At 42.6% G+C, this 22,755-nt stretch overlaps 1 protein-coding gene and 1 long non-coding RNA gene across 3 annotated transcripts; one reads left to right on the plus strand and one right to left on the minus strand.

Annotated features, from left to right (window-relative positions):
- The first annotated feature begins 238 nt into the window (after window positions 1-238).
- On the plus strand, window positions 239-19,771 carry ube2ib (ubiquitin-conjugating enzyme E2Ib). Of its 2 annotated transcripts, none has more exons than XM_041877836.2 (7): window positions 239-363; window positions 14,863-14,942; window positions 15,149-15,232; window positions 15,508-15,580; window positions 18,548-18,657; window positions 18,750-18,829; window positions 18,955-19,771. In XM_041877836.2, exons 2-7 carry the CDS (start codon window positions 14,877-14,879, stop codon window positions 19,016-19,018), a joined length of 477 nt encoding a protein of 158 aa, XP_041733770.1. In that variant the 5' UTR covers window positions 239-363; window positions 14,863-14,876; the 3' UTR covers window positions 19,019-19,771. The 2 variants fall into 2 exon arrangements, with proteins under 2 accessions (XP_041733770.1, XP_041733778.1); XM_041877844.2 differs by lacking the exon at window positions 239-363 and adding an exon at window positions 12,575-12,596.
- Window positions 16,595-18,541, minus strand: LOC123491071. Its single transcript, XR_006661141.1, has 2 exons — window positions 16,973-18,541; window positions 16,595-16,840 (listed from the first exon to the last, which is right to left on the minus strand). It is a non-coding gene; the product is annotated as an uncharacterized LOC123491071 (long non-coding RNA).
- Window positions 19,772-22,755: the final 2,984 nt, after the last annotated feature.

Below are 22,755 nucleotides of genomic sequence, written 5' to 3' on the forward strand. Positions count from 1 at the left end.
CTGTGCACATATTGAATAACTTAAATGATGGGACATAGTAATAAATGCATGTTCATCAACTGTCACATATGAATGCAAATTGTGCCCAAATCAATGCAGACCACATTGTGAACATTGTAGCCACTTAATTGTCAGTTATTTAAATTAACACACACTAGTAACGTGATGATGGTATATCAATCCCTGCATAACCCCCAATTAATTATAAATATTTTCAGGCGGTTTGGAGGTTGCCTATGTCACTGGTCCTGTTATTTAACCTGGGCAGGAACGGGTGCTTTTTCAGGAGGGAAACTTCGCCGGGGTTTATCCCGATTAAAATATACAGTTAAATAATACCAGTCATTATAGCCATACTGCAAGGTAAGAGAATGTCGCCCAACAATTTTGTATTTATGCAATACGGGGTTAGCTATATAATCTGCCTGAGTTTGCGCCATTTTCGCTAGTTGGTTGATGCGTAAATGTGCGCCAGTTTGGGAAGCCCTAGGTTCTTTGTCCTGCTCAGTCATGGGTGGTATTGCAAATTCGTGTGAGGTTCCACTTTAAACCAAAGCAAGCGGACCAACATGGCAACTAATATGTATGGGCTTCAGATGATGAGAAGACGAGTTTCGTTGCCACAACGACGTGTAAAATCAACGACAAGTGCGCAAGTCCATGCTTTTTCAGTTTGCCAGCCGCGCGCCACAAATAGCCAAGATACTTGTGCATGTTGTCGGCTAGTTGGCCACAGTTTCTGTCTTGGAACTTGTTCTGAGTAATTTATTTCTTACGTCACTATAGTCGCTGGCATAGCTAGCTACCTTCTAACGTGTTTTAGCCACCAGCGGACCAGGGATATTTTTCTCAAACGTGCTGGACTTGTTGCTGGTACAGATGAACAGCCGGATGTTATGCTAATCGCTAGCTATGATGTAGTGATGTGCAGTTCGCAACGATTCGTTCTTTTTGAACGAATCTTTTTTTTACTGACGAGTCATGATTAGTTTTTCTAAGTGAATCGATCATTTTGGTGGTAATTTACCTGCTGGCCGCGATGACTAGAGCAGGATTAATACGCGCTGCGGCTCCGGAGACATGCTCCGACCAACAACTGTAAAATAGATCATGCTGCAGCAGTAACAGCATAGATAACGAAAATACATGGTTAGAACTGTTAATTGATCTCATGTGCAAGAATAAATGCAATTAATGAATTATTGAATGTTATGCTCGACACAGCTTTGTAGAACCAAAACATACACACAATGAATGTCTGCCACAACAACAACAAAAATAAACTCTAAACGAATCGTTTGGTGTGCTGCAGATCGCGAACGATATTGTGCTTATCACCCTCACCGCAGTCAAATCAAATCAAATCATCAAATCAAATTTTATTGGTCACATGCGCCGAATACAACAAGTGCAGACATTACAGTGAAATGCTTACTTACAGCCCTTAACCAACAGTGCGTTTATTTTAAACAAAAAAAAGTAAGAATAAAACAACAACAAAAAAAGTGTTGAGAAAAACAAAGAGCAGAAGTAAAATAAAGTGACAGTAGGGGAGGCTATATATACAGGGGGGTACGTGCAGAGTCAATGTGCGGGGCACCGGCTAGTTGAGGTAGTTGAGGTAATATGTACATGTGGGTAGAGTTAAAGTGACTATGCATAAATACTTAACAGAGTAGCAGCAGCGTAAAAAGGATGGGGTTGGGGGCAGGTGCAAATAGTCCGGGTAGCCATGATTAGCTGTTCAGGAGTCTTATGGCTTGTGGGTAGAAGCTGTTGAGAAGTCTTTTGGACCTAGACTTGGCACTCGCGGTACCGCTTGCCGTCGCGGTAGCAGAGAGAACAGTCTATGACTAGGGTGGCTGGAGTCTTTGACAATTTTGAGGGCCTTCCTCTGACACCGCCTGGTATAGAGGTCTTGGATGGCAGGGAGCTTTGCCCCAGTGATGTACTGGGCCGTACGCACTACCCTCTGTAGTGCCTTGCGGTCAGAGGCCAAGCAGTTGCCATACCAGGCGGTGATGCAACCAGTCAGGATGCTCTCGATGGTGCAGCTGTAGAATTTTTTTGAGGATCTGAGGACCCATGCCAAATCTTTTAGTCTCCTGAGGGGGAATAGGCTTTGTCGTGCCCTCTTCACGACTGTCTTGGTGTGCTTGGACCATGATAGTTCGTTGGTGATGTGGACACCAAGGAACTTGAAGCTCTCAACCTGTTCCACTACAGCCCCGATACATTCCGCCAAGAGTCGTTCACAATCTAGTCCGGTTGCGGCCACAATTTAGTCTTATTTGTATACATAGTAATCAACAAATGTACATTGTTTTAAAGCATACTTTTACAAGTCTGTCACAAATGACAGCTCCATAAGCCACTTATGGTGAACGAGAGGCTTGTATAATCATGATTCTTTGCGTTTTCAGTTTATCATTCTCAGGTAGGGGCTACTGCGCGCTTTGGGCATAGATGCGGTAAAGGAGTTAATGGGTTTCTCAATATGCACACTACCATGCTCCAAGTGCATTCGCCAAGGACATTCTCTTGAGTAGGTTCTTGTGAGGAGGAGAGTGTGGAGAACGCATAAAACATTATAGCTATTTGAGAAGCACTCGCGCTCTACCCCTACTGTATTACCTCAAGCTGCACCTCCCCATTCACATAACCTTCTTCCAGCCAGGACAATAGCAACAATAGAGACTAAACAAGATATACACAAAGCAAACGTTTTACTTGATAATTATCAGCTAGATATATGTGAATCTAGCTAGCCAGGTAGTTAAACAGGCAACAATGACCATGTTATGCGAGGTAGATGTACATTTGTGTGTAGCTATGCTACCAATTCTTAGTGGTTAGCTAGCTAGACAGTTAACCCTATTGACTTGACTATGGACTTACCCATTCACTGAACCTTCTTCCAGCCAGGACAATGGCAACAATAGAGACGAAGCAAGATATACACAAAGCAAATGTTTTACTTCATAATGATAAGCTAGCTACGCTACATGGCTGAAAGTATGTGGACACGTGCTCGTCGAACATCTCATTCCAAAATCATGGGCATTAATAAGTTGGTCCCCCCCCCCCCCCCCCCTTTGCTGCTATAACAGCCTCCACTCTTCTGGAAAGACTTTCCACTAGATGTTGGAACATTGCTGTAGGAACTTGCTTCCATTCAGCCACAAAAGCATTAGTGAGGTCGGGCACTGATGTTGGGCGATTAGACCTTGCTCTCGGTCGGCGTTCCAATACATCCCAAAGGTGTTCGATGGAGTTGAGGTCAGGGCTCTGTGCAGGCCAGTCAAGTTCTTCCACCCCGATATCGACAAACCATTTCTGTATGGACCTCGCTTTGTGCACGGGGGCATTGTCATGCTGAAACAGGAAAGGGCCGTCCCCAAGCTGTTGCCACAAAGTTGGAAGCACAGAATCGTCTAGAATGTAATTGTATGCTGTAGCGTTAAGATTTCCCTTCACTGGAACTAAGGGGCCTAGTCCGAACCATGAAAAACAGCCCCAGACCATTATTCCTCTTCCACTAAACTTTACAGTTGGCACTATGCATTGGGGCAGGTAGCATTCTCCTGGCATCCGCCAAACCCAGATTCATCTGTCAGACTGCCAGATGGTGAAGTGTGATTCATCACTCCAGAGAACACGTTTCCACTGCTCCAGAGTCCAATGGCAGCGAGCTTTACACCACTCCAGACGACACTTGGCATTGCACATGGTGATCTTAGGCATGTGTGCGGCTGCTTGGCTATGGAAATCCATTTCATGAAGCTCCCAACAAACAGTTATTGTGCTGACGTTGCTTCCAGAGGCAGTTTGGAACTCGGTAGAGAGTGTTGCAACTGAGGACAGACGATTTTTACGCGCTTCAGCGGTCCCGTTCTGTGAGCTTGTGTGGCCTACCACTTCACGGCTGAGCCGTTGTTGCTCCTAGACGTTTCCACTTCACAATAGCAGCTCTAGCAAGGCAGACATTTGACGAACGGACTTGTTGTAAAGGTGGCATCCTATGACTGTGCCACATTGAAAGTCACTGAGCTCTTCTGTACGGGCCATTCATTCAAGTGCCAATGTTTGTCTATGGAGATTGCATGGTGGTGTGCTCTATTTTATACACCTGTCAGTGCTCTATTTTATACACCTGTCAGCAACGGGTGTGGCTGAAATCGCCGACTGCACTAATTTTGAAGGGGTGTCCACATACTTTTGTATTATTATTATTATTATTATTATTATTAATAATGTAGCTAACCAGAGTTTTAGGTCATTTCTGCCTGTTAAACTGATGTTATTCAAGGTAGATGTCAATTCTTCGTGGGTAGCTAGCTAACAATTCTTTGTGGCTATCTGGCTAGCTAACCGTAGTAGTTAGCCAGTTAGCCCTATTGACTTATTATGGGCTTGCGATCTACGATACGTAGGCAGGTAAACATGCCAAAATTAACACAGCCGGTATTTGTTAACATATCAAGATACAATATTGTAGTCAGGCAACATGAGATGTGAATAGGCAACGTTTCATTCCGAAGTCGGAGTGTATTTTCTCTCACTTCAGCTCAAATAATGTCCGCCATTGATTTCAAGAAATGTTGTGTAATTTTTTACGTGGTTCTTTGCATACTTTTTTTTAAAGCTTGCATCGATGCATGCTTCAAAATATGTACAAACGGAGTGCGCATTCGAGAAGTGCCCTTCGTGCTCTGTTTTGCATACTTTGATTTGGACTCATTCGCCGACCCTCCAGTGCTCCAATTTGCGTGCTCGCGAGTACGGTAGTATGCATTTTGTGTACATGCACACTAATAATTTGATATTAAACTGATTTTGGCAAAAGGCAGAGTATGGCATTAGTCATGTAAACACCTTACTCTGCTTATCTAAATCGGTGTAAGGTCATAATCGAAGTAAGCATATGCCGATTAAAACACCTGGTTTTCTGAGCAATCTTTAGAATTATTAGGACATTTTAATCGGCGTTCCAGCGGTTTATTAAATCTGCGCATGCACCGGGAAGCGCAAGCCTCCCTCTTATGCGCGAGTGAAGTGAGTTTGGGAAAAACTGGAAGTATGCATCTTATAACTAATTTCACATACAAACTTTGTCTGAAAAGTATTCGCAAAAATGACATGGTCACTGTGGTAGAACGTTTATTTTGAGTGGCGATTTTCAGCATTTATTAAAAGTCCCATCCGTAGCCAGGATTATTAAGGAAATTGTTCTTCTTGCAAAGCATGTAAACAGTTTAAACGAACTATTATATTAACCTGACTGTCCACAATAATCGCATTATTGAGTGCATGTAACCGTGCTCAATGGAACGCAGACGTCCCATTGACCAGATTGGCGTACATTCAACAAATCTGATCTAAGAAAGTGGATATTCGTCAAATCCGTCATGATTTATGTATGGTAACAGGCCCACAATGTGGTTACTTACAGTGCATTCGGAAAGTATTCATACCCCTTGACTTTTTCCACATTTTGTTAAGTTACAGCCTTATTCTAAAATGGATTCCATTGTTTTCAATCTACACACAATACACCATAATGACAAAGCAAAAACAGGTTTTTAGACATTTTTGCAAATGTATTAAAAATAAAAAACTTAAATATCATATTTACATAAGTATTCAGACCTAGGGGTGGGCAATATGAACAAAAATTAATATCACGATATTTTCCACTGTCCGGACGATAACGATATAATATCACGATATACTGTAAAAAAATGTTTTAGCATTTTATGAGCCCTTCAAAGTTAATAAATTACTAAATATTGCTTTTAACCTTATAGAAACAGAAAGGGGGCATTGCACATTTTTTAAAAATATTATTTGTTTTACTTCTGTGGTAAACCTGTGCAAACATGAAACATAAACAAAGGTATATGAGTTAAATAAATATGCAGTAACATTTTATAAAGAAATATTTAAAGTAGTCAGGATGTGAACTTTTTCCTGCCAAATATAAGCAGTGCAGTCTTTTTTCAGCATAACACCGGTCATTATGAATTCAAGTTGTAAACCTTTTCAAATTAACTTCAAGCATTAACCAGACAGTCTGTATGTTTCTCAGTTCAGCATGTAACAATTCACTGCCTCCCTCTTCACAAGTTCCAGTGCCAGGAACACCAGCCTATTGACAGTTTCTGGCTTCAAAGTTGCCCTGTGGCATGTGACCACATTGCCCCCAGTGCTAAATGCTCTCTCAGAGGGCGAACTTGTGGCAGGGATGCATAAGTATTTCTTTGTCAGACAACTCAATTGTGGGAAGTTGGATGTGTGAACTCGCCACCACTCCAAAGGATCAGCCTCACTGTCTGCTGCCATCATCAGAGTGTAGCTGTCCAGCTCTTGCTCGATGACCTGTCTCTGGGTTCGTAAGGCAGGTGCACAACTGGTTTTCATAAAGAATCTCCCAAGGCTCTTCTTGGACTTCTTTGCTGATTGTGGAGCAGTGGCAGCTTCTTTCTCGCTCTCACTCTCTGGTCCTCTTCAAAAGAGAAGTCTCCCACGGCTGTGTTCCCCAGGAGGGCTACTGTCTCGGAGGCAGCTCTCACCTTCACCAGCTTCTCAGTGGTCATGTAGGTGGTCTTGAACCTTGGGTCCAGAAAGGTAGCCATGGTGAGCAGCTCATCTGTTTCAGGGTAAGTGTATTTGTCATTCAGGTAATTGAGGACCCTCATCCTAATCTCTCCGGTCAGTTTGGCTTCGCCCTCATTTGATTTCAGAACCTCCGTCTTGAACAAATGGAGGACCGGCTTCAGATAGGACACACTCACGTATGTCTCTCTTGACAGGGCATCTGTGAAATCCTGGAGGGGCTTAAGTGCTGCCGTGATAGATTCAAAGACCTCAATGTCTTGCCAGGAGGGTGCAAGGTGATGTGTTTTTTTGTCTGCTGCCAGGACTTGTGTGATGGCCTTTTCCTGCTCCAGGACTCTTTCCATCATCTGCAGTAGAGATCCCCACCTTGTCAGGGATTCCATGATGAGCTTGTGGAGGGGCAGGCTCAGTTTATCCTGTGCACTTGTCAGGGCCTTCTGCTTCTTCCAACTATAGGAAAATGTGCTGACCACTTTCTTGCACACTCCTGTTGCCCTGGAAACCTGCGGTTCGTTTTGGACACTCCTCTCTGCAAAATAAAAAGGTGAATAATTACATATGAATCACAATTATTCAATAGAAATAACATAGCATCAGCTGTAATTACAACAATTTACAGCATGGACGCTGGACATGATTACAAATGTAATCCATCTATAGATTTACAAACAACTGTTGTGATTAAGAGAACTATGTTGCTTTAGAAAACGGGATCATTTATTGGGAAGGCTATTATTTAAAGAGAGGATAGATTCATATATTGAAACCATAAGCTAATGTATCAATTATAAATAAAAGCAATGTGATCCATGTAATGTTTGGATATTGCACACATTTACAAATATTCTAGATTTGCATAGCTGTATATATCCGACTTAACGTATAAGAAGGATCAGGCAGTGTAGTCTGCTCTAACTTTTAAACAGAGGAGATGAGGAATACAACAGTTATTCTGCATTTTATGTTGTTTTTAAGTGACGTTATATTTCTACCTAGCTCTGTGTGTTTTGGACGTTAACTTACGAATAGCGATGTGTAGCCTGTGTCTGAAACACCCTAGTCTTGTGTATTTGTTCAGCTCCAATGCTTTGACCGTGTTCGATCCGCTGTCGGTAGTCATACATACTTGACGCGACTCCTTCAAGCCCCAGGATGAAAGTGCCGCCCTCAGCCCAGCTGCAATTACAGTGAGGGGAAAAAAGTATTTGATCCCCTGCTGATTTTGTACGTTTAACAACTGACAAAGGCATGATCAGTCTATAATTTTAATGGTAGGTTTATTTGAACAGTGAGAGACAGAATAACAACAAAAAAATCCAGAAAAACGCATGTCAAAAATGTTATAAATTGATTTGCATTTTAATGAGGGAAATAAGTATTTGACCCCTCTGCAAAACATTACTTAGTACTTGGTGGCAACACCCTTGTTGGCAATCACAGAGGTCAGACGTTTCTTGTAGTTGGCCAACAGGTTTGCACACATCTCAGGAGGGGTTTTGTCCCACTCCTCTTTGCAGATCTTCTCCAAGTCATTAAGGTTTCGAGGCTGACGTTTGGCAACTCGAACCTTCAGCTCCCTCCACAGGTTTTCTATGGGATTAAGGTCTGGAGACTGGCTAGGCCACTCCAGGACCTTCATGTGCTTCTTCTTGAGCCACTCCTTTGTTCCCTTGGCCGTGTGTTTTGGGTCATTGTCATGCTGGAATACCCATCCACGACCCATTTTCAATGCCCTGGCTGAGGGAAGGAGGTTCTCACCCAAGATTTGACTGTACATGGCCCCATCCATCGTCCCTTTGATGCGGTGAAGTTGTCCTGTCCCCTTAGCAGAAAAACACCCCCAAAGCATAATGTTTCCACCTCCATGTTTGACGGTGGGGATGGTGTTCTTGTGGTCATAGGCAGCATTCCTCCTCCTCCAAACACGGCGAGTTGATTTGATGCCAAAGAGCTCGTTTTTGGTCTCATCTGACCACAACACTTTCACCCAGTTCTCCTCTGAATCATTCAGATGTTCATTGGCAAACTTCAGACGGGCCTGTATATGTGCTTTCTTGAGCAGGGGGACCTTGCGGGCGCTGCAGGATTTCAGTCCTTCACGGTGTAGTGTGTTACCAATTGTTTTCTTGGTGACTATGGTCCCAGCTGCCTTGAGATCATTGACAAGATCCTCCCATGTAGTTCTGGGCTGATTCCTCACTGTTCTCATGATCATTGCAACTCCCCGACGTGAGATCTTGCATGGAGCCCCAGGCCGAGGGAGATTGACAGTCTTTTATGTTTCTTCCATTTGCGAAATAATCGCACCAACTGTTGTCACCTTCTCACCAAGCTGCTTGGCGATGGTCTTGTAGCCCATTCCAGCCTTGTGTAGGTCTACAATCTTGTCCCTGACATCCTTGGAGAGCTCTTTGGTCTTGGCCATGGTGGAGAGTTTGGAATCTGATTGATTGCTTCTGTGGACAGGTGTCTTTTATACAGGTAACAAACTGAGATTAGGAGCACTCCCTTTAAGAGTGTGCTCCTAATCTCAGCTCGTTACCTGTATAAAAGACACCTGGGAGCCAGAAATCTTTCTGATTGAGAGGGGGTCAAATACTTATTTCCCTCATTTAAAATGCAAATCAATTTATAACATTTTTGACATGCGTTTTTCCGTATTTTTATGTTGTTATTCTGTCTCTCACTGTTCAAATAAACCTACCATTAAAATTATAGACTGATCATGTCTTTGTCAGTGGGCAAACGTACAAAATCAGCAGGGGATCAAATACTCTTTTCCCTCACTGTATTTCTCTGGTGTGGTCGTCTGGGAAATAAGAGGTCTGAAGGCATTTGCTTTGCAGCTTCCAGTTGTCCTCAATGTAATGAATCGTGAGGCTAATGTATGGCTCTGTGGTCCGGCTTGACCATAAGTCGGCAGTGGTAGAGAAGAATGCAGCGTTATGGATTTCGTTGGCAACTCTGTCCCGACATTCTGTGTAGAGTTCTGGCAGACATGTTTTGCTGAAGTATTTACGGCTCGGGATCTCGTATCTTGGGTCTAGAGTTCGAATCAACTTTCTGAAACAGCCTTTCTCCACAGTTTGAATTGGTTCCATGTCTTTCGCTATGTGATACGTAATTGCACTCGTTATCTCATTCCACTTCTTGCTCTTCTTGTCATAGGGAGTACCACTAACGAATGATGCCTTGAGTGACAGCTGAGTGCGGGTCTGGCTTAAAGATGTCTTGGGACTTGCTCCGCTGCTCCGGGGGTTTGTTGCATTCTGGTAGATTCTTCATATTCACGCACATGCAGGGTTTTCAGGTGGTGAAAAAGATTGCTGATGTTTCCACCTTTGGCTAGCACAACGCGTAGACACAATTTACACAGTACTGTTTGTTGGTCAGAGGAGGCCCCCTTTTTTCAAACCAATTCTTCCTCGTCCTGTAAATCAACCTCAATAGCGTTATTTTCCTTGTCTTCAGTCATCCTCAATGCTTGATTTTCGGACACTTTTGCTAACGAAAGGAGTTACGCTTGCTTTTTTGTTGACTTTGATTGGCAGGCAGATTGCGTGTAACGTCTATGCTTCTAGTTTATTTATTTGCTAAAAAAGGCTATGTTTCTAGTAAAATAAACAATTTTAACTAGCCCAATAGGCTGTATCACTCGACAGAAATTTTGAAAGAAAAAAAATGCCTTATTTCATACATGAATTGATCATGTGCACGATATGGCTAAATCCATATCGTGGCACAATGTCATACCGGTATTCACATTCATACCGCCCAGCCCTATTCAGACCCTTTACTCAGTACTTTGTTGAAGCATCTTTGGCAGCGATTACAGCCTCGAGTCTTCTTGGGTATGATGCTACAAGCTTGGCACACCTGTATTTGGGGCGTTTCTCCCATTCTTCTCTGCAGATCCTCTCAAGCTCTGTCAGGTTGGATGGGGAGCGTCGCTGCACAGCTATTTTCAGGTCTCTCCAGAGATGTTCGATCTGGTTCAAGTCCGTGCTCTGGCTGGGCCACTGAAGGACATTCAGAGACTTGTCCCAAAGCCACTCCTGCTTTGTCTTGGCTGTGTGCTTAGGGTTGTTGTCCTGTTGGAAGGTGAACCTTCGCCCCAGTCTGAGGTCCTGAGCGCTCTGGAGCAGGTTTTCATCAAGGATCGCTGTACATTGCTCCGTTCATCTGTCCCTCGATCCTGACTAGTCTTCCAGTCCCTGCCGCTGAAAAACATCCCCACAGCATGATGCTGCCACCACCACGCTTCACCGTAGGGGTGGTGCCAGGTTTCCTCCAGACGTGACACTTGGCATTCAGGCCAAAGAGTTCAATCTTGGTTTCATCAGACCAGAGAATCTTGTTTGTCATGGTCAGAGTCATTTAGGTGCCTTTTGGCAAACTCCAAGCAGGCTGTCATGTGCCTTTTACTGAGGAGTGGCTTCCGTCTGGCCACTCTACCATAAAGGCCTGATTTGAGATGGTTGTCCTTCTGGAAGGTTCTCCCATCTCCACAGAGGAACTCTGGAGCTCTGTCAGAGTGACCAACAGGTTCTTCGTCACCTCCCTGACCAAGGCCCTTCTCCCCCGATTGCTCAGTTTGGCCGGGCGGCCAGCTCTAAGAAGAGTCTTGGTGGTTCCAAACTTCTGCCATTTAAGAATGGAGGTCACTGTGTTCTAGTGGACCTTCAATGCTGCAGACATTTTTTGGTACCCTTCCCCAGATCTGTGCCTCGACACAATCCTGTCTCGGAGCTCTACGGACAATTCCTTCGACCTCGTGGCTTGGTTTTTGCTCTGACATGCCCTGTCAACTGTGGGACCTTATATAGACAGGTGTGTGCCTTTCCAAATAATACAGGTGGACTCCAATCAAGTTGTAGAAACATCTCAAGGATGAGCAATGGAAACAGGATGTACTTGAGCTCAATTTCTAGTCTCATAGCAAAGGGTCTGAATAAATAAGGTATTTCTGTTTTTTAATTTTTTATTCATTTGCTAAAATTTCGAATCCTGTTTTGGCTTCATCGTTATGGGGTATTGTGTGTAGATTGAGGGAAAATAAATAATTTAATCCATTTTAGAATAAGGCTGTAACGTAACCATGTGGAAAAAGTCAAGGGGTCTGAATATTTTCCGAATGCGCTGTAAGTCCGATTTTTTTTTTAAATATATTTGGCTGTTTTCGCTGCATAACATGTAGACGTTGTCCCATTTTCAGGTTTAGAAGAAGTGACTCCTAATTCCCGTTTGTATAAGCTGGTTAGTATAGCTAGCATACAGAAATCGGTGGTGGTAGTCAAATTCGTTTTCTAACTGTAATGCAGTTGATTGGTAAGGATGACATGGACATGTGTTGGGGTTGACATCCATACAAGCATTGTACTCTGATTTTTACCTCAACATAGTGGGAAATGCACATAAACAGTAGCCTAAATAGGCAAACTTTGTGGGGTGGGGTGGGTGGGGTGGGGTGGGGGGGGGGCAGCAGCAATGAGGAGACGTGATCTTTCCCCCACTTGTTTCCATGGCAATTCCATTGTTTTTGTCTAGTTGGATTGACCTCTTTACCGTATCTATACTGAACAAAAAAAGAAATGCAACCATTTCAACGATTTTACTGAGTTACAGTTCATATAAGAAAAATGGTCAATTTAAATAAATAAATTAGGCCCTAATCTATGGATTTCACATGACTGGGCAGGGGCACAGCCATGGGTGGGCCAGGGAGGGCATAGGCCCACCCACTTGGGAGCCAGGCACCGCCAATCCGAATCCGTTTTATCCCCACAAAAGGGCATTATTTCAGACAGAAATACTTCTCAGTTTCATCAGCTGTCAGGGTAGCTGTTCTCAGACGATCTGACAGGTGAAGAAGCCGGATGTGGAGGTCCTGGGCTGGCGTGGTTACACGTGCTCTGCGGTTGTGAGGCCGGTTGGACGTACTGCCAAATTCTCTAAAACGACGTTGGAGGCGGCTTATGGTAGAGAAATGAACATTCAATTCTCTGGCAACAGCTCTGGTGGACATTCTTGCACTCAGCATGCTAATTGCACGCTCCCTCCCTCAACTTGAGACATCTGTGGCATTGTGTTGTGTGACAAAACTGCACATTTGTGTCCTTTTATTGTCCCCAGCACAAGGTTCACCTGTGTAATGAGCATGCTGTTTAATCAGCTTCTTGATATGCCACACCTGTCAGGTGGATGGATTATCTTGGCAAATGAGAAATGTTCATTAACAGGGATGTAAACAAATTTTTGCACAATTTGAGCTAAATAAGCTTTTAGTGTGGTATGGAACATTTCTGGGATCTTTTATGTCAGCTCATGAAACATGGGACCAACACTATGTTGCGTTCTATATTTTTGTTCAGTATATTACTGACTCAAATTAACAAAATGAGTCGAAAGATTTGTTCTTTTTACGGAACGAGTTGAAAAGATCAGTCAGTAAAAATAGTCCAACTTCCCGTCACTACTATAATGACAGCTGTGCTCAGTCGATGTCAATATCAGACTAGATTACAAACCCAAAAGTGTCAGTTAAGGAAATGTGCAATCTGTAATACTTAGCTGTTGTTCTCCAATGTTAATTTTCATTAATGTACCCATTTCTTCTTGAAGAGTACAACTAATTTAATGCCTAATGAGCTTAGCTAGCTAGTACATTATCTTACCCCATCATAACCAAGGCTGTTTTACTCTGTTTGCCATGTTTTAAAACAATGTAACATTAAGCTTGATAGCTAGCTATTGATACAAAATGCATGACAACAAGCATGCAGCCCTCAAGGACCAGGGTTTTGGATGCATAAAACTAAAAGCCAACACTAGTCGCTTTGGACAAAAGCGTCTGCTAAATGGCTTATTATTATTATTATTATTATTATTATTATTATATAGAATGGGAGATAAAATAAGCAATTTAGCTACTTCCTTTAATTCCATATCCGTAAATGTCAAACCCCAGTCTACGAGGGACACAGTTTATGCTTGCTATAGTTGCCAGATACTGGACGTTACAGGAAAGCCCCATACAAACCGCCGCCATCGATTCTTCAAATAACCTGGTATTGGCAATACAGTCTTCGTTCTCGATTTTGGAAAACGGTTATCTTATAAATGTCTGTGTTCAGCTGCAGATGGTTCCACAAACACCAGAGACAACTCAAAGATAGTAAATCCATGTTTTGTACTGCGCTAGGAGGTTACTCGCCATCTTAGCTGCCGCACATCTTGAATTTCCCAGCATCTTTGCAGGAACTAGTCGTTTTTCTGTGACGTGGCCAAATGTAGAAGTAGATGACAGTGCGACCAAAACAAAGATCTACTCAAATGCAAGAGGCATATCTCCCTCGATACAAAACATGGATTTAATATCTTCCCGAGTTTTCTCTGGTGCTTGTAGAACCACCTGCAACTGGGCACGGACAGAGAACGAAGAGTATTGCCAATACCAGGTTAGTTGAATAATCTAGGGCTTTCCTGTAACGTCCAGTAATGGATACCAAAAATATTTGGTTATATCACATTATCTGGCATACAAACTGTAGCGTGTTAAACTTGACTGATATAGGCTAGACTTTGTAAACCAGGTATCAACTTCGGCCTTTCAGGAATCTTCTTGAGTTTGATACTCTTGTGCACCGGTGTGTACAACACATTAGGAACACCTTCCTAATATTGAGTTTCACCCCCTTTTGCCCTCAGAACAACCTCAATTTTTGTCGGGGCATGGACTCTACAAGGTGTCAAGTGTTCCACAGGCATTCTGGCCCATTTTGATTCCAGTGCTTCCCACAGTTGGCTAGATGTCCTTTGGGTGGTGGGCCATTCTTGATACACACGAGAAACTGTTGAGCGTGGAAAAACCCAGCAGCGTTGCAGTTCTTGACACACACAAACCGGTGCACCTGGCACCTACTACCATGTCCCGTTCAAAGGCACTTAAATCTTTTGCCTTGCCCATTCACCTTCTGAATGGCACACAAACACAATCCATGTCTCAAGCCTTAACAATCCTTTAACCTGCCTCCCCTTCATCTACACTGATTTACATGGATTTAACAAGTGATGTCAGTATAAGATCATAGCTTTCACCTGGTTAGTCTGTCATGGAAAGAGCAGGTGTTCCTAATGTGTTGTACACTCGGTGTATATGCCATAATGACACAATCCTAAGAAATTAGGTAAAATGTATGTACACGTCTTTGAAAGCACACTTGTTTGTCACCTCTGCTGTTTCAGAAAGGCCACCAGTCATGTCAGGCATTGCATTGAGCCGGCTTGCTCAGGAGCGCAAAGCGTGGCGGAAAGACCACCCTTTCGTGAGTAGCAGTGTGTAGTTCCAGACTTGTTTAATTTCTAATGGTACACATAAACATGTTTTCTGACCAATCAGATGTATTTTATTGTTTTACCTTTTATTTAACTATAATGGGGATCGGGGGAAGTGTTCTATTTATTCAAGAGTTTTGAAATGTAGGTTTATTTTTTTTGCTTAATCTCACTCTGTTTTACTGTTTGATCTAAGGGCTTTGTGGCTGTGCCGATGAAAAACCCAGATGGAACAATGAACTTGATGAACTGGGAATGTGCCATTCCTGGGAAGAAGGGGGTAAGTACAGCCATTTATCTACGCAGCCAATACAGTTTCAAATGGGAGGTGCTCAGTGACTTTGTTTATAGCACTCCACCTGTGTGTAGTTGGTAGTTGATCATTGCAAGAAATGTTTTTGCACCTGAATGTGTTGTAGTTACATGCACCAACACTATGAAGTGGACATCTTGTATGAAACCAAAGAATGCTAGGATGGGTCATAGCTCATCCTTGATTATTCATAGTCTGCAAGTGTTTGTGATCAATTCTAAACACTTATGACTCATCCCCAGACCCCATGGGAAGGAGGCTTGTTCAAACTGCGGATGCTGTTCAAGGATGACTATCCTTCCTCGCCCCCAAAGTGTGAGTTTCGTTTGAACCATTCTTCTGTTGTTTTTTTTATTAGGATCCCCATTAGCTGTTCCTCATGCAGCAGCTATTCTTTCTGAGGTCCACACAAAACATGACAATACAGAACATTGGAAACAACTCAGTATTCGGGCCCAATACTTGAAACATGCATCCTTCCCTCTTCCTTGACGTAATCACTGATCTGACACCAATTTGATAGGTGAAAGCTAGGGTGTTTTCACCACACCAATTGAATCAGATCAGGGGCCTCATGTACAAAGACTTGCGTTGAATTCATACTAAAACATTGTGTACGGACAAAGCCATAAATGTGCGTACGCACCAAAAAAATCTGATGTATGAATCTCTGCGTACGCAGCATTCCACATACATTCTCTTTGTACATCCCAATCAACGCGAAATTGAGCGCACATGCACGAGCACCACACCACACCCTGTCTCCTCCCTCAATTAAATCAATTTAAATATGGTAATTAGTCCAATTTGGCAAAAGAAACCTGCAAGAACATGGCTAAAGCAAGCAAGAAACGAAATTTCACTGAAAACGAATTAGAGGTGCTACTATCAGAGGTAGAAACAAGAAAAAATATTTTATTTGGAAATCTGTCCTCTGGAATTAATAACAAAGGAAAGAAAAAGAGTGGGCGAGTTTGTCTGATGCCGTCAACGCGGTGGGATCTGAGAGTCGCACCGTAAATGAACTGAAGAAGAAATGGTCAGACATAAAGGTGGAAGTTAAGCGGAGAACTGCTGCGCACCGACAAAGTGTGGGCAGAACAGGCGGTGGTACAGGGACCGATGAACTTGCACCCTTTGATCAGAGAGTTGCCTCTATTGTAGGAGACACGTTAATCTCTGGAATCGTATCCGCTGATGTAGGAGACTCGGATATACTACAGGACTGCCAGCAAGGTGACTCAGATTTATTTCCTTAACTTTGATATACATAGCCAGCCACCGTTTAATTTTAAAATGCATGCAATATAGCAAAAGGTACACCAGAGATTTCACGTATCCACTGCTTTTATTGCAAATGCGTGTACCCATTAATAAGGAACAGACTCAAATTACTGTTAAGATGTGCCTGTGTTTAATTGGACTTAGGAACCGCGAGGAACGTCCACTGGCACGCACTCAGAGTCCGCACCACCTGAGCAGCCAGAGCCCATTCAGTCCAGCGTCTCCCGTGTCTCTAATGTTCCCCCCAGTGCTGAAGCCCGTCCATCTGGCCGTGTCTTGACGCATGCTGTTCTGGAGTCACAACAACAAATTGTTAGGGCCATTGACGAAATGAACAGTCACCTTAAAAATGTCACTGACGCACTCACAGAAATAAGCCATTCATTAAAAGAATTGGTCAAAAAATGAACTTTGTCTGAGTACCATTTATATTGTCGCAATTACACGTTGACGGGCCTGAATGGCTTGTTGATTGTGCTGCACATATACTGGTCCTGGGTCAGGGTCATCTGGCGGTGCCCCCACCTCACCAAGGGGTATGCCATGCCTGTGCGCGACATTGTGCAGCACTCCACAGGCCAGTATGATGCGGCAAACCTTGTCAGGGCGGTATAACAGCATCCCCACCGGTCCTGTCAAGGCAGCGCCACCGACATTTCAGCTGCCCAATCGCCCGCTCCACAACTGACCGAGTGCGGGAATGGGCATCATTGTATCTGCGCTCTCGGTCAGTTTGTGGGTTGGTGAGGGGGGTTAACAGCCACGTCTTTAGTGGATAACCACTGTCTCCTGATGGGCAGTAATAATAATTACAGACACAAACATTTTACTTTTAGATAGAACCATACATTTAAATGCATAACTTACCAAGTAGCCACCCATCGCGCACCCTGCCAGCTTGGAGTCTCATCCCAACCATGCTGTTTGTAAGGATATATGAATCATGGGTTGACCCAGGCCACCTTGCCACAATATTTGTTAGGCGCATTTGTGCATCACATATAATCTGCACATTTATTGAATGGAAATGTTTCCGATTCACATATGCAAATTCGTCTTCAGATGGCGCCTTTATAGCAATATGTGTGCAGTCGATCGCTCCGATTACATTAGGAAAACCGGCTATCGCTGCAAATTGCGCTTTGATGTTTGGCTGGTCACCTGCATCGTATGGGAACGTTATATACCTGGTAGACAAGCGGATGATGCCGTCCCATACAGGTGGCATTGCACGGCTCAAACACGACTGGCTTATTCCTGAGCGGTCTGCCAGTTCTCTTTGGAAAGAACCGGTTGCTAGGAAACCAAGTGTAGTAAGCACCTGTAAAGGAACGGGTAATGCGTGGCTCCTCACTGTCTCTCTTTCCAAATTCGGACCCAACTCAGCGCAGAGCTCCAAGAGTATAGCCCTTGGAAATCTGAAACGGCTGATGAGCCAGTCATCGTCGTGGGCCAGAAAATCACCGTGGTCCCTAAAAACTTGTTCTCTCCGGATTTGTCCATTTGAAAATGTCTTCTAATAAAGCCAAAGCTGCCATTGCTAGACGGGTTGTATCAATTTTCACATCCTTTATATATGTTCTTACTTAATTGCATAATTAATAGAATATTCTAATAAGACTCGTGTGACAATAATATGGCAAATCATTTATCAATTACAAATTATAAGCAATATCTGGCAGGTGCGATAGAACAGTTCGTAGTGTAATGTTTGCCACTTCACTTTATTGCCTCTATGAGTCGCCAACGGACAAACATCACAAAAATGTACGTACGCCAGGCCTGAAGTTTACGTGGAAGAACGCACATTCTTACGTTAATTTCACTGTTAGTACATCTGACCGTGAACGTGAAAGCTGGCGTACGCCGTGTTTTCGTGCGTACGCAAGATTGATACGTGAGGCCCCAGGTGATCACAAAGGTATGAAGGATGTATTGGAACAGACCTTAGAACTAATCTCACTACCTAATTTTAACTTTACTGATTTTGTTTTATAGGTAAATTTGAGCCTCCGCTCTTCCATCCTAATGTGTATCCGTCAGGCACAGTATGCCTATCCATTCTAGAGGAGGACAAGGACTGGAGACCCGCCATCACCATCAAGCAGGTTAGGATATACTGGTGATCGACTTATAAACTATAGCCACCAAATGGCTATGCCCAACTAATGTGATCTTTATGTATTGTCATTTCGTACAGATCCTATTAGGAATACAGGAACTCTTAAATGAGCCAAATATCCAGGATCCAGCCCAAGCAGAGGCATACACAATTTACTGGTGAGTTCTGCTAGTATCGAAGGGATGCATTCCGGTTTGCCGTCTTGTTTTTGGATAGGGATATGGTGGAAATAACACTAGATTCTGATGTTTCTGTTTTACTAAACCCCTCTTTTTGTTTTCAGCCAAAACAGAGTAGAATATGAAAAAAGAGTTCGAGCACAGGCCAAAAAATTCTCCCCTTCGTAAGGGTGAAGGCTCGGCTTCGGCAGAAGGAATGGGTCAAACGCGGCTCACCTCCCCTATGTTTCTCAAATGAATGTGCCCCTCTCACATCGGGACTTGCTTATAAGGACTTCTATTTAAAACTCTGACACATTGGGTGCCATCCTCTTTTTTCCCCTATCACCTACCCCTTTTTTTGTTCTTAACCTCTGGGTTGGCATGTGGCAGGCGCTGGGAGGAAATGGGTGCCTTAGCACCCCGGCCGCTTCCTTTTTAGCCGTATTACTTGTCTTGTGGTGCGAGGGACAGCGCACAGTACCGGTTTCGTCATCGACTCAAAATAAGCCTATTTTGAGGAAGAGAACGTCTTGGTTGTCTTTGTTTGTTTTTTGTTACATTTTCCTTAAACTCCTCCCCTCTTGTATTTTCCTTGATTTTAATTATGTAAAATTAGCTATTTACTTATGTCAGTATTTCAACTGCTGTATAATGAGTGGCACTTTTATACTGTATCTCACTAGTTTCTCTAGAGTGCTCTGTCTGATTCTCTTATGCAGGTTTTCTATTCAGCATGCTGTAATATAAAATAATCTGCTGCCTTGGCTGTCTTTTTTGTTGTTATTTGGAGTGTTTGCTGCAATGTAAAAAAAAATTTTTATTATGGCCTCGTCAACTCAGAAAGGCAGGTAGGCTTACTTCTGTATCAAACTCTTTTATGGTTATAGGGTGCTTTGTTCATGTACGTGTTAGAGTAAATAAACAGTTTCTATAAAGCCATTGTTACACTTTCTGTCTCGAGCGGTTAACAAATGCTGGCATAGTAATGTTATAACAGCTAGAGCTGACACCCCCCAAGAAACACTATTTAAGACACTGTCTATATACCATATTTTGTACAGATGGTTTATTTAAACATGTTTGTTTGAACATCATGATAAAATAAGACATCACACTTTATCAAGTAACAAGAAATTAGATTTTCATCTTGAGTGGATTATTTTGTTTTTCATGATAAAGATCAAAATACAGTATATTTGCACTTTTCTATTTACACAAACATTTAAAAACAAAAATGAAGGATGTTATCATCCCATGAGTAAGAATGAACACAATGTCTGTAGATGAAGAGCAAATGAGGCTTATTTACAATATATTTTCTAGCCTCTTCCATCCTAACACGTGTTTGTCAGGCGCAATATGCCTGAGGACTGGAGACCAGCCATCACCATCAAGCAGGTTAGGATATACTAGTGGTTAAAAAATGCTGGCATGGAAATGTTTTAATAGCTATAGCCGGCACCCCTCCCCACCCCCAAAAACTATATTTAAGACACTTTCAACATACCATATTTTGTACAGATTGTATATTAAACCATGTTTGTTTGAACATCATGATACAGAGTAAGACCACACTTGATTTCCAGATTATTGAGAGTGGTGAAATTAAAAGAACATGATGATCATAATATAGGATATTTGCACCAGAGGAGGCTGGTGGGAGGAGCTATAGGAGGACGGGCTCATTGTAATGAGCCATTACAATGAGCCTATAGCTCCTCCCACCAGCCGCCTCTGATTTGCACATTATTTACAAAAACATTAGTAAAAAATAATTAAGGATCTTATTATCCCAGTAAGAATAAACACATTTTTCTGTAGATGAAGAGCAAATGCAGTGTATTTATGACTTTTCTAGCCTGTATTGAATTCAATGATTTATATATACACTAGATGACTGACAGGGGGGCGCTGTGTTGAAACCACCGTACCTCCATCTTGCCACTCCCCTACCATTGTAAAACACATGTTGGAAGCTATAGAAATGCATTTTTTCCATGTGTATTCTATTACAGACACCATAATGCATGCTTTTAAATTATATTATGTGAGCTAAACATAATATATATATTTAGAGATTACTAATGTTACTGTCCCCACTACAACAAAAACATTTAATTTTGTCCTTGAAACATTTAATTGAAATACTGTAGAATTCCATTCATTCCTATGGAGGAATGAGCCAACACACCTCCAGGCTGTGTAAGGGCTATTTTACCAAGAAGGAGAGTGATCGAGTGCTGCATCAGATTACCTGGCCTCCACAATCCCCCGACCTCAACTAAATTGAGATGATTTGGGATGAGTCAGACCGCAGAGTGAAGGAAAAGCAGCCAACAAGTGCTCAGCATATGTGGGAACTCTTTCAAGACTGTTGGAAAAGTATTCCAGGTGAAGCTGGTTGAGAGAATGCCAAGAGTGTGCAAAGCTGTCATCAAGGCAAAGGGTGGCTATTTGAAGGATCTCAAATATAAAATATATTTTGATTTGTTTAACACTTTTCTTGGTTACTACATGATTCCATATGTGTTATTTCATAGTTTTGATATCTTCGCTATTATTCTACAATGTAGAAAATAGAAAAAATAAAGAAAAACCCTTGAATGAGTGTGTGTTCTAAAACTTTTGACCAGTAGTGTATATATATATTTTTTAATGTATTTGTTAAAATATTGAATTTGGCCTTTACTACTATAGCCCATAGAAACGCATTGAATAACACACTCATAAAAGACACCAAAAAAAGACATAAAATAGATAATAAGGAAAGGGTTTTGAAGTGTCTGTCCTATATCTAGGAGATATAATAAAGCTCAGGAAATGGAGGTCCTGGGCTGGCGTGGTTACACGTGGTCTGCGGTTGTAAGGCCTGTTGGACGTCCTGCCAAATTCTCTAAAATGACATTGGAGGCGGTTTATGGTAGAGAAAGGAACATTCAATTCTCTGGCAACAACTCTGGTGGACTTTCCTGCTGTCAACTTGAGACATCTGTGGCATTGTGTTGTGTGACAAAACTGTACATTTTAGAGTGGCCTTTTATTGTCCCAAGCAGGGGCGGTGTGTTCAATAGGGCGATATGGGCGACGCACTGCCAAACGGGAAAAGGAAGGGATTTTTTTTCTAATCAATTATATCACGGCAACAGTAGTTATCAGTGTTGTAATCTAGACGTCTGATCTGCCACAGTGCCACACTGCCACTAAATGTCCAATCAGGCTAAAGTCGTGCTTCAAATGCCCCCCCCCCCTTTTGGGGCGATTTCAGTCAGGTTGAAAATCGCCCAGAAGTCTGTCATAAACGCCCATGTAAAATCAATTTTTTTCAAATTTCAGAGCTTTCAATACAATCTCTATGGGTTTCTGAGGGCTTGCACTTACGCGCTTTCGTCATACGTAACGTAACCATGAACGTAACTAAGAAAAGAGCGGGTAGCAGCATCAATCAATTCACGTACTACTATCAAGATGGCTATAGCGTTCAGTGCAACTCGATTGTCTCTGAAAGAAGTTCACATCAAAGAGACAACCACAAAGTGCAGGAGCGCTTTTTTGAGTTCCTTCCCATCTCGGAATCAACCTCAGTCTCAATCGCCAGTGTGCTTTTGGAGAGACTGAACGGTCTTTTTGCCGACGACGTGAAAGTCAAACTCATTGCGCAAGCTTACGATGGAGCCAGTGTGATGAGGCGAGAGAAGGCAAAAGGTGCGTGAGCATTTCAAGAAAGGCCATTACGTGCATTGCTATGCGCATCAGCTGAATTTGATCATGCAGCAAGCTAAAAAGTAACTAGTAAACTAGTCCTCAGCATGCCTGATTTCAATGAGAAAGTCATTGACCGCTTTGCTGCATTGAAAGAGAGAAGAGAACAGTTTCAGTACAAGTAATGTAGCCTCTCTCTCTCTTTGTCCCTCCCTGTCTGTCTC

The sequence above is a fragment of the Coregonus clupeaformis genome, chromosome 1 (genome assembly GCF_020615455.1).
Source record: "Coregonus clupeaformis isolate EN_2021a chromosome 1, ASM2061545v1, whole genome shotgun sequence".
NCBI classification, from domain to species: domain Eukaryota; kingdom Metazoa; phylum Chordata; class Actinopteri; order Salmoniformes; family Salmonidae; genus Coregonus; species Coregonus clupeaformis.

Coding starts and splice junctions, on each gene's coding strand:
- ube2ib (XM_041877836.2), top strand. CDS start 14,877: ATGTCAGGCATTGCATTGAGCCGGCTTGCTCAGGAGCGCAAAGCGTGG. Junction 15,233..15,507: donor CCATTCCTGGGAAGAAGGGG/GTAAGTACAGCC, acceptor ACTCATCCCCAG/ACCCCATGGGAAGGAGGCTT. Junction 18,658..18,749: donor CCGCCATCACCATCAAGCAG/GTTAGGATATAC, acceptor CATTTCGTACAG/ATCCTATTAGGAATACAGGA.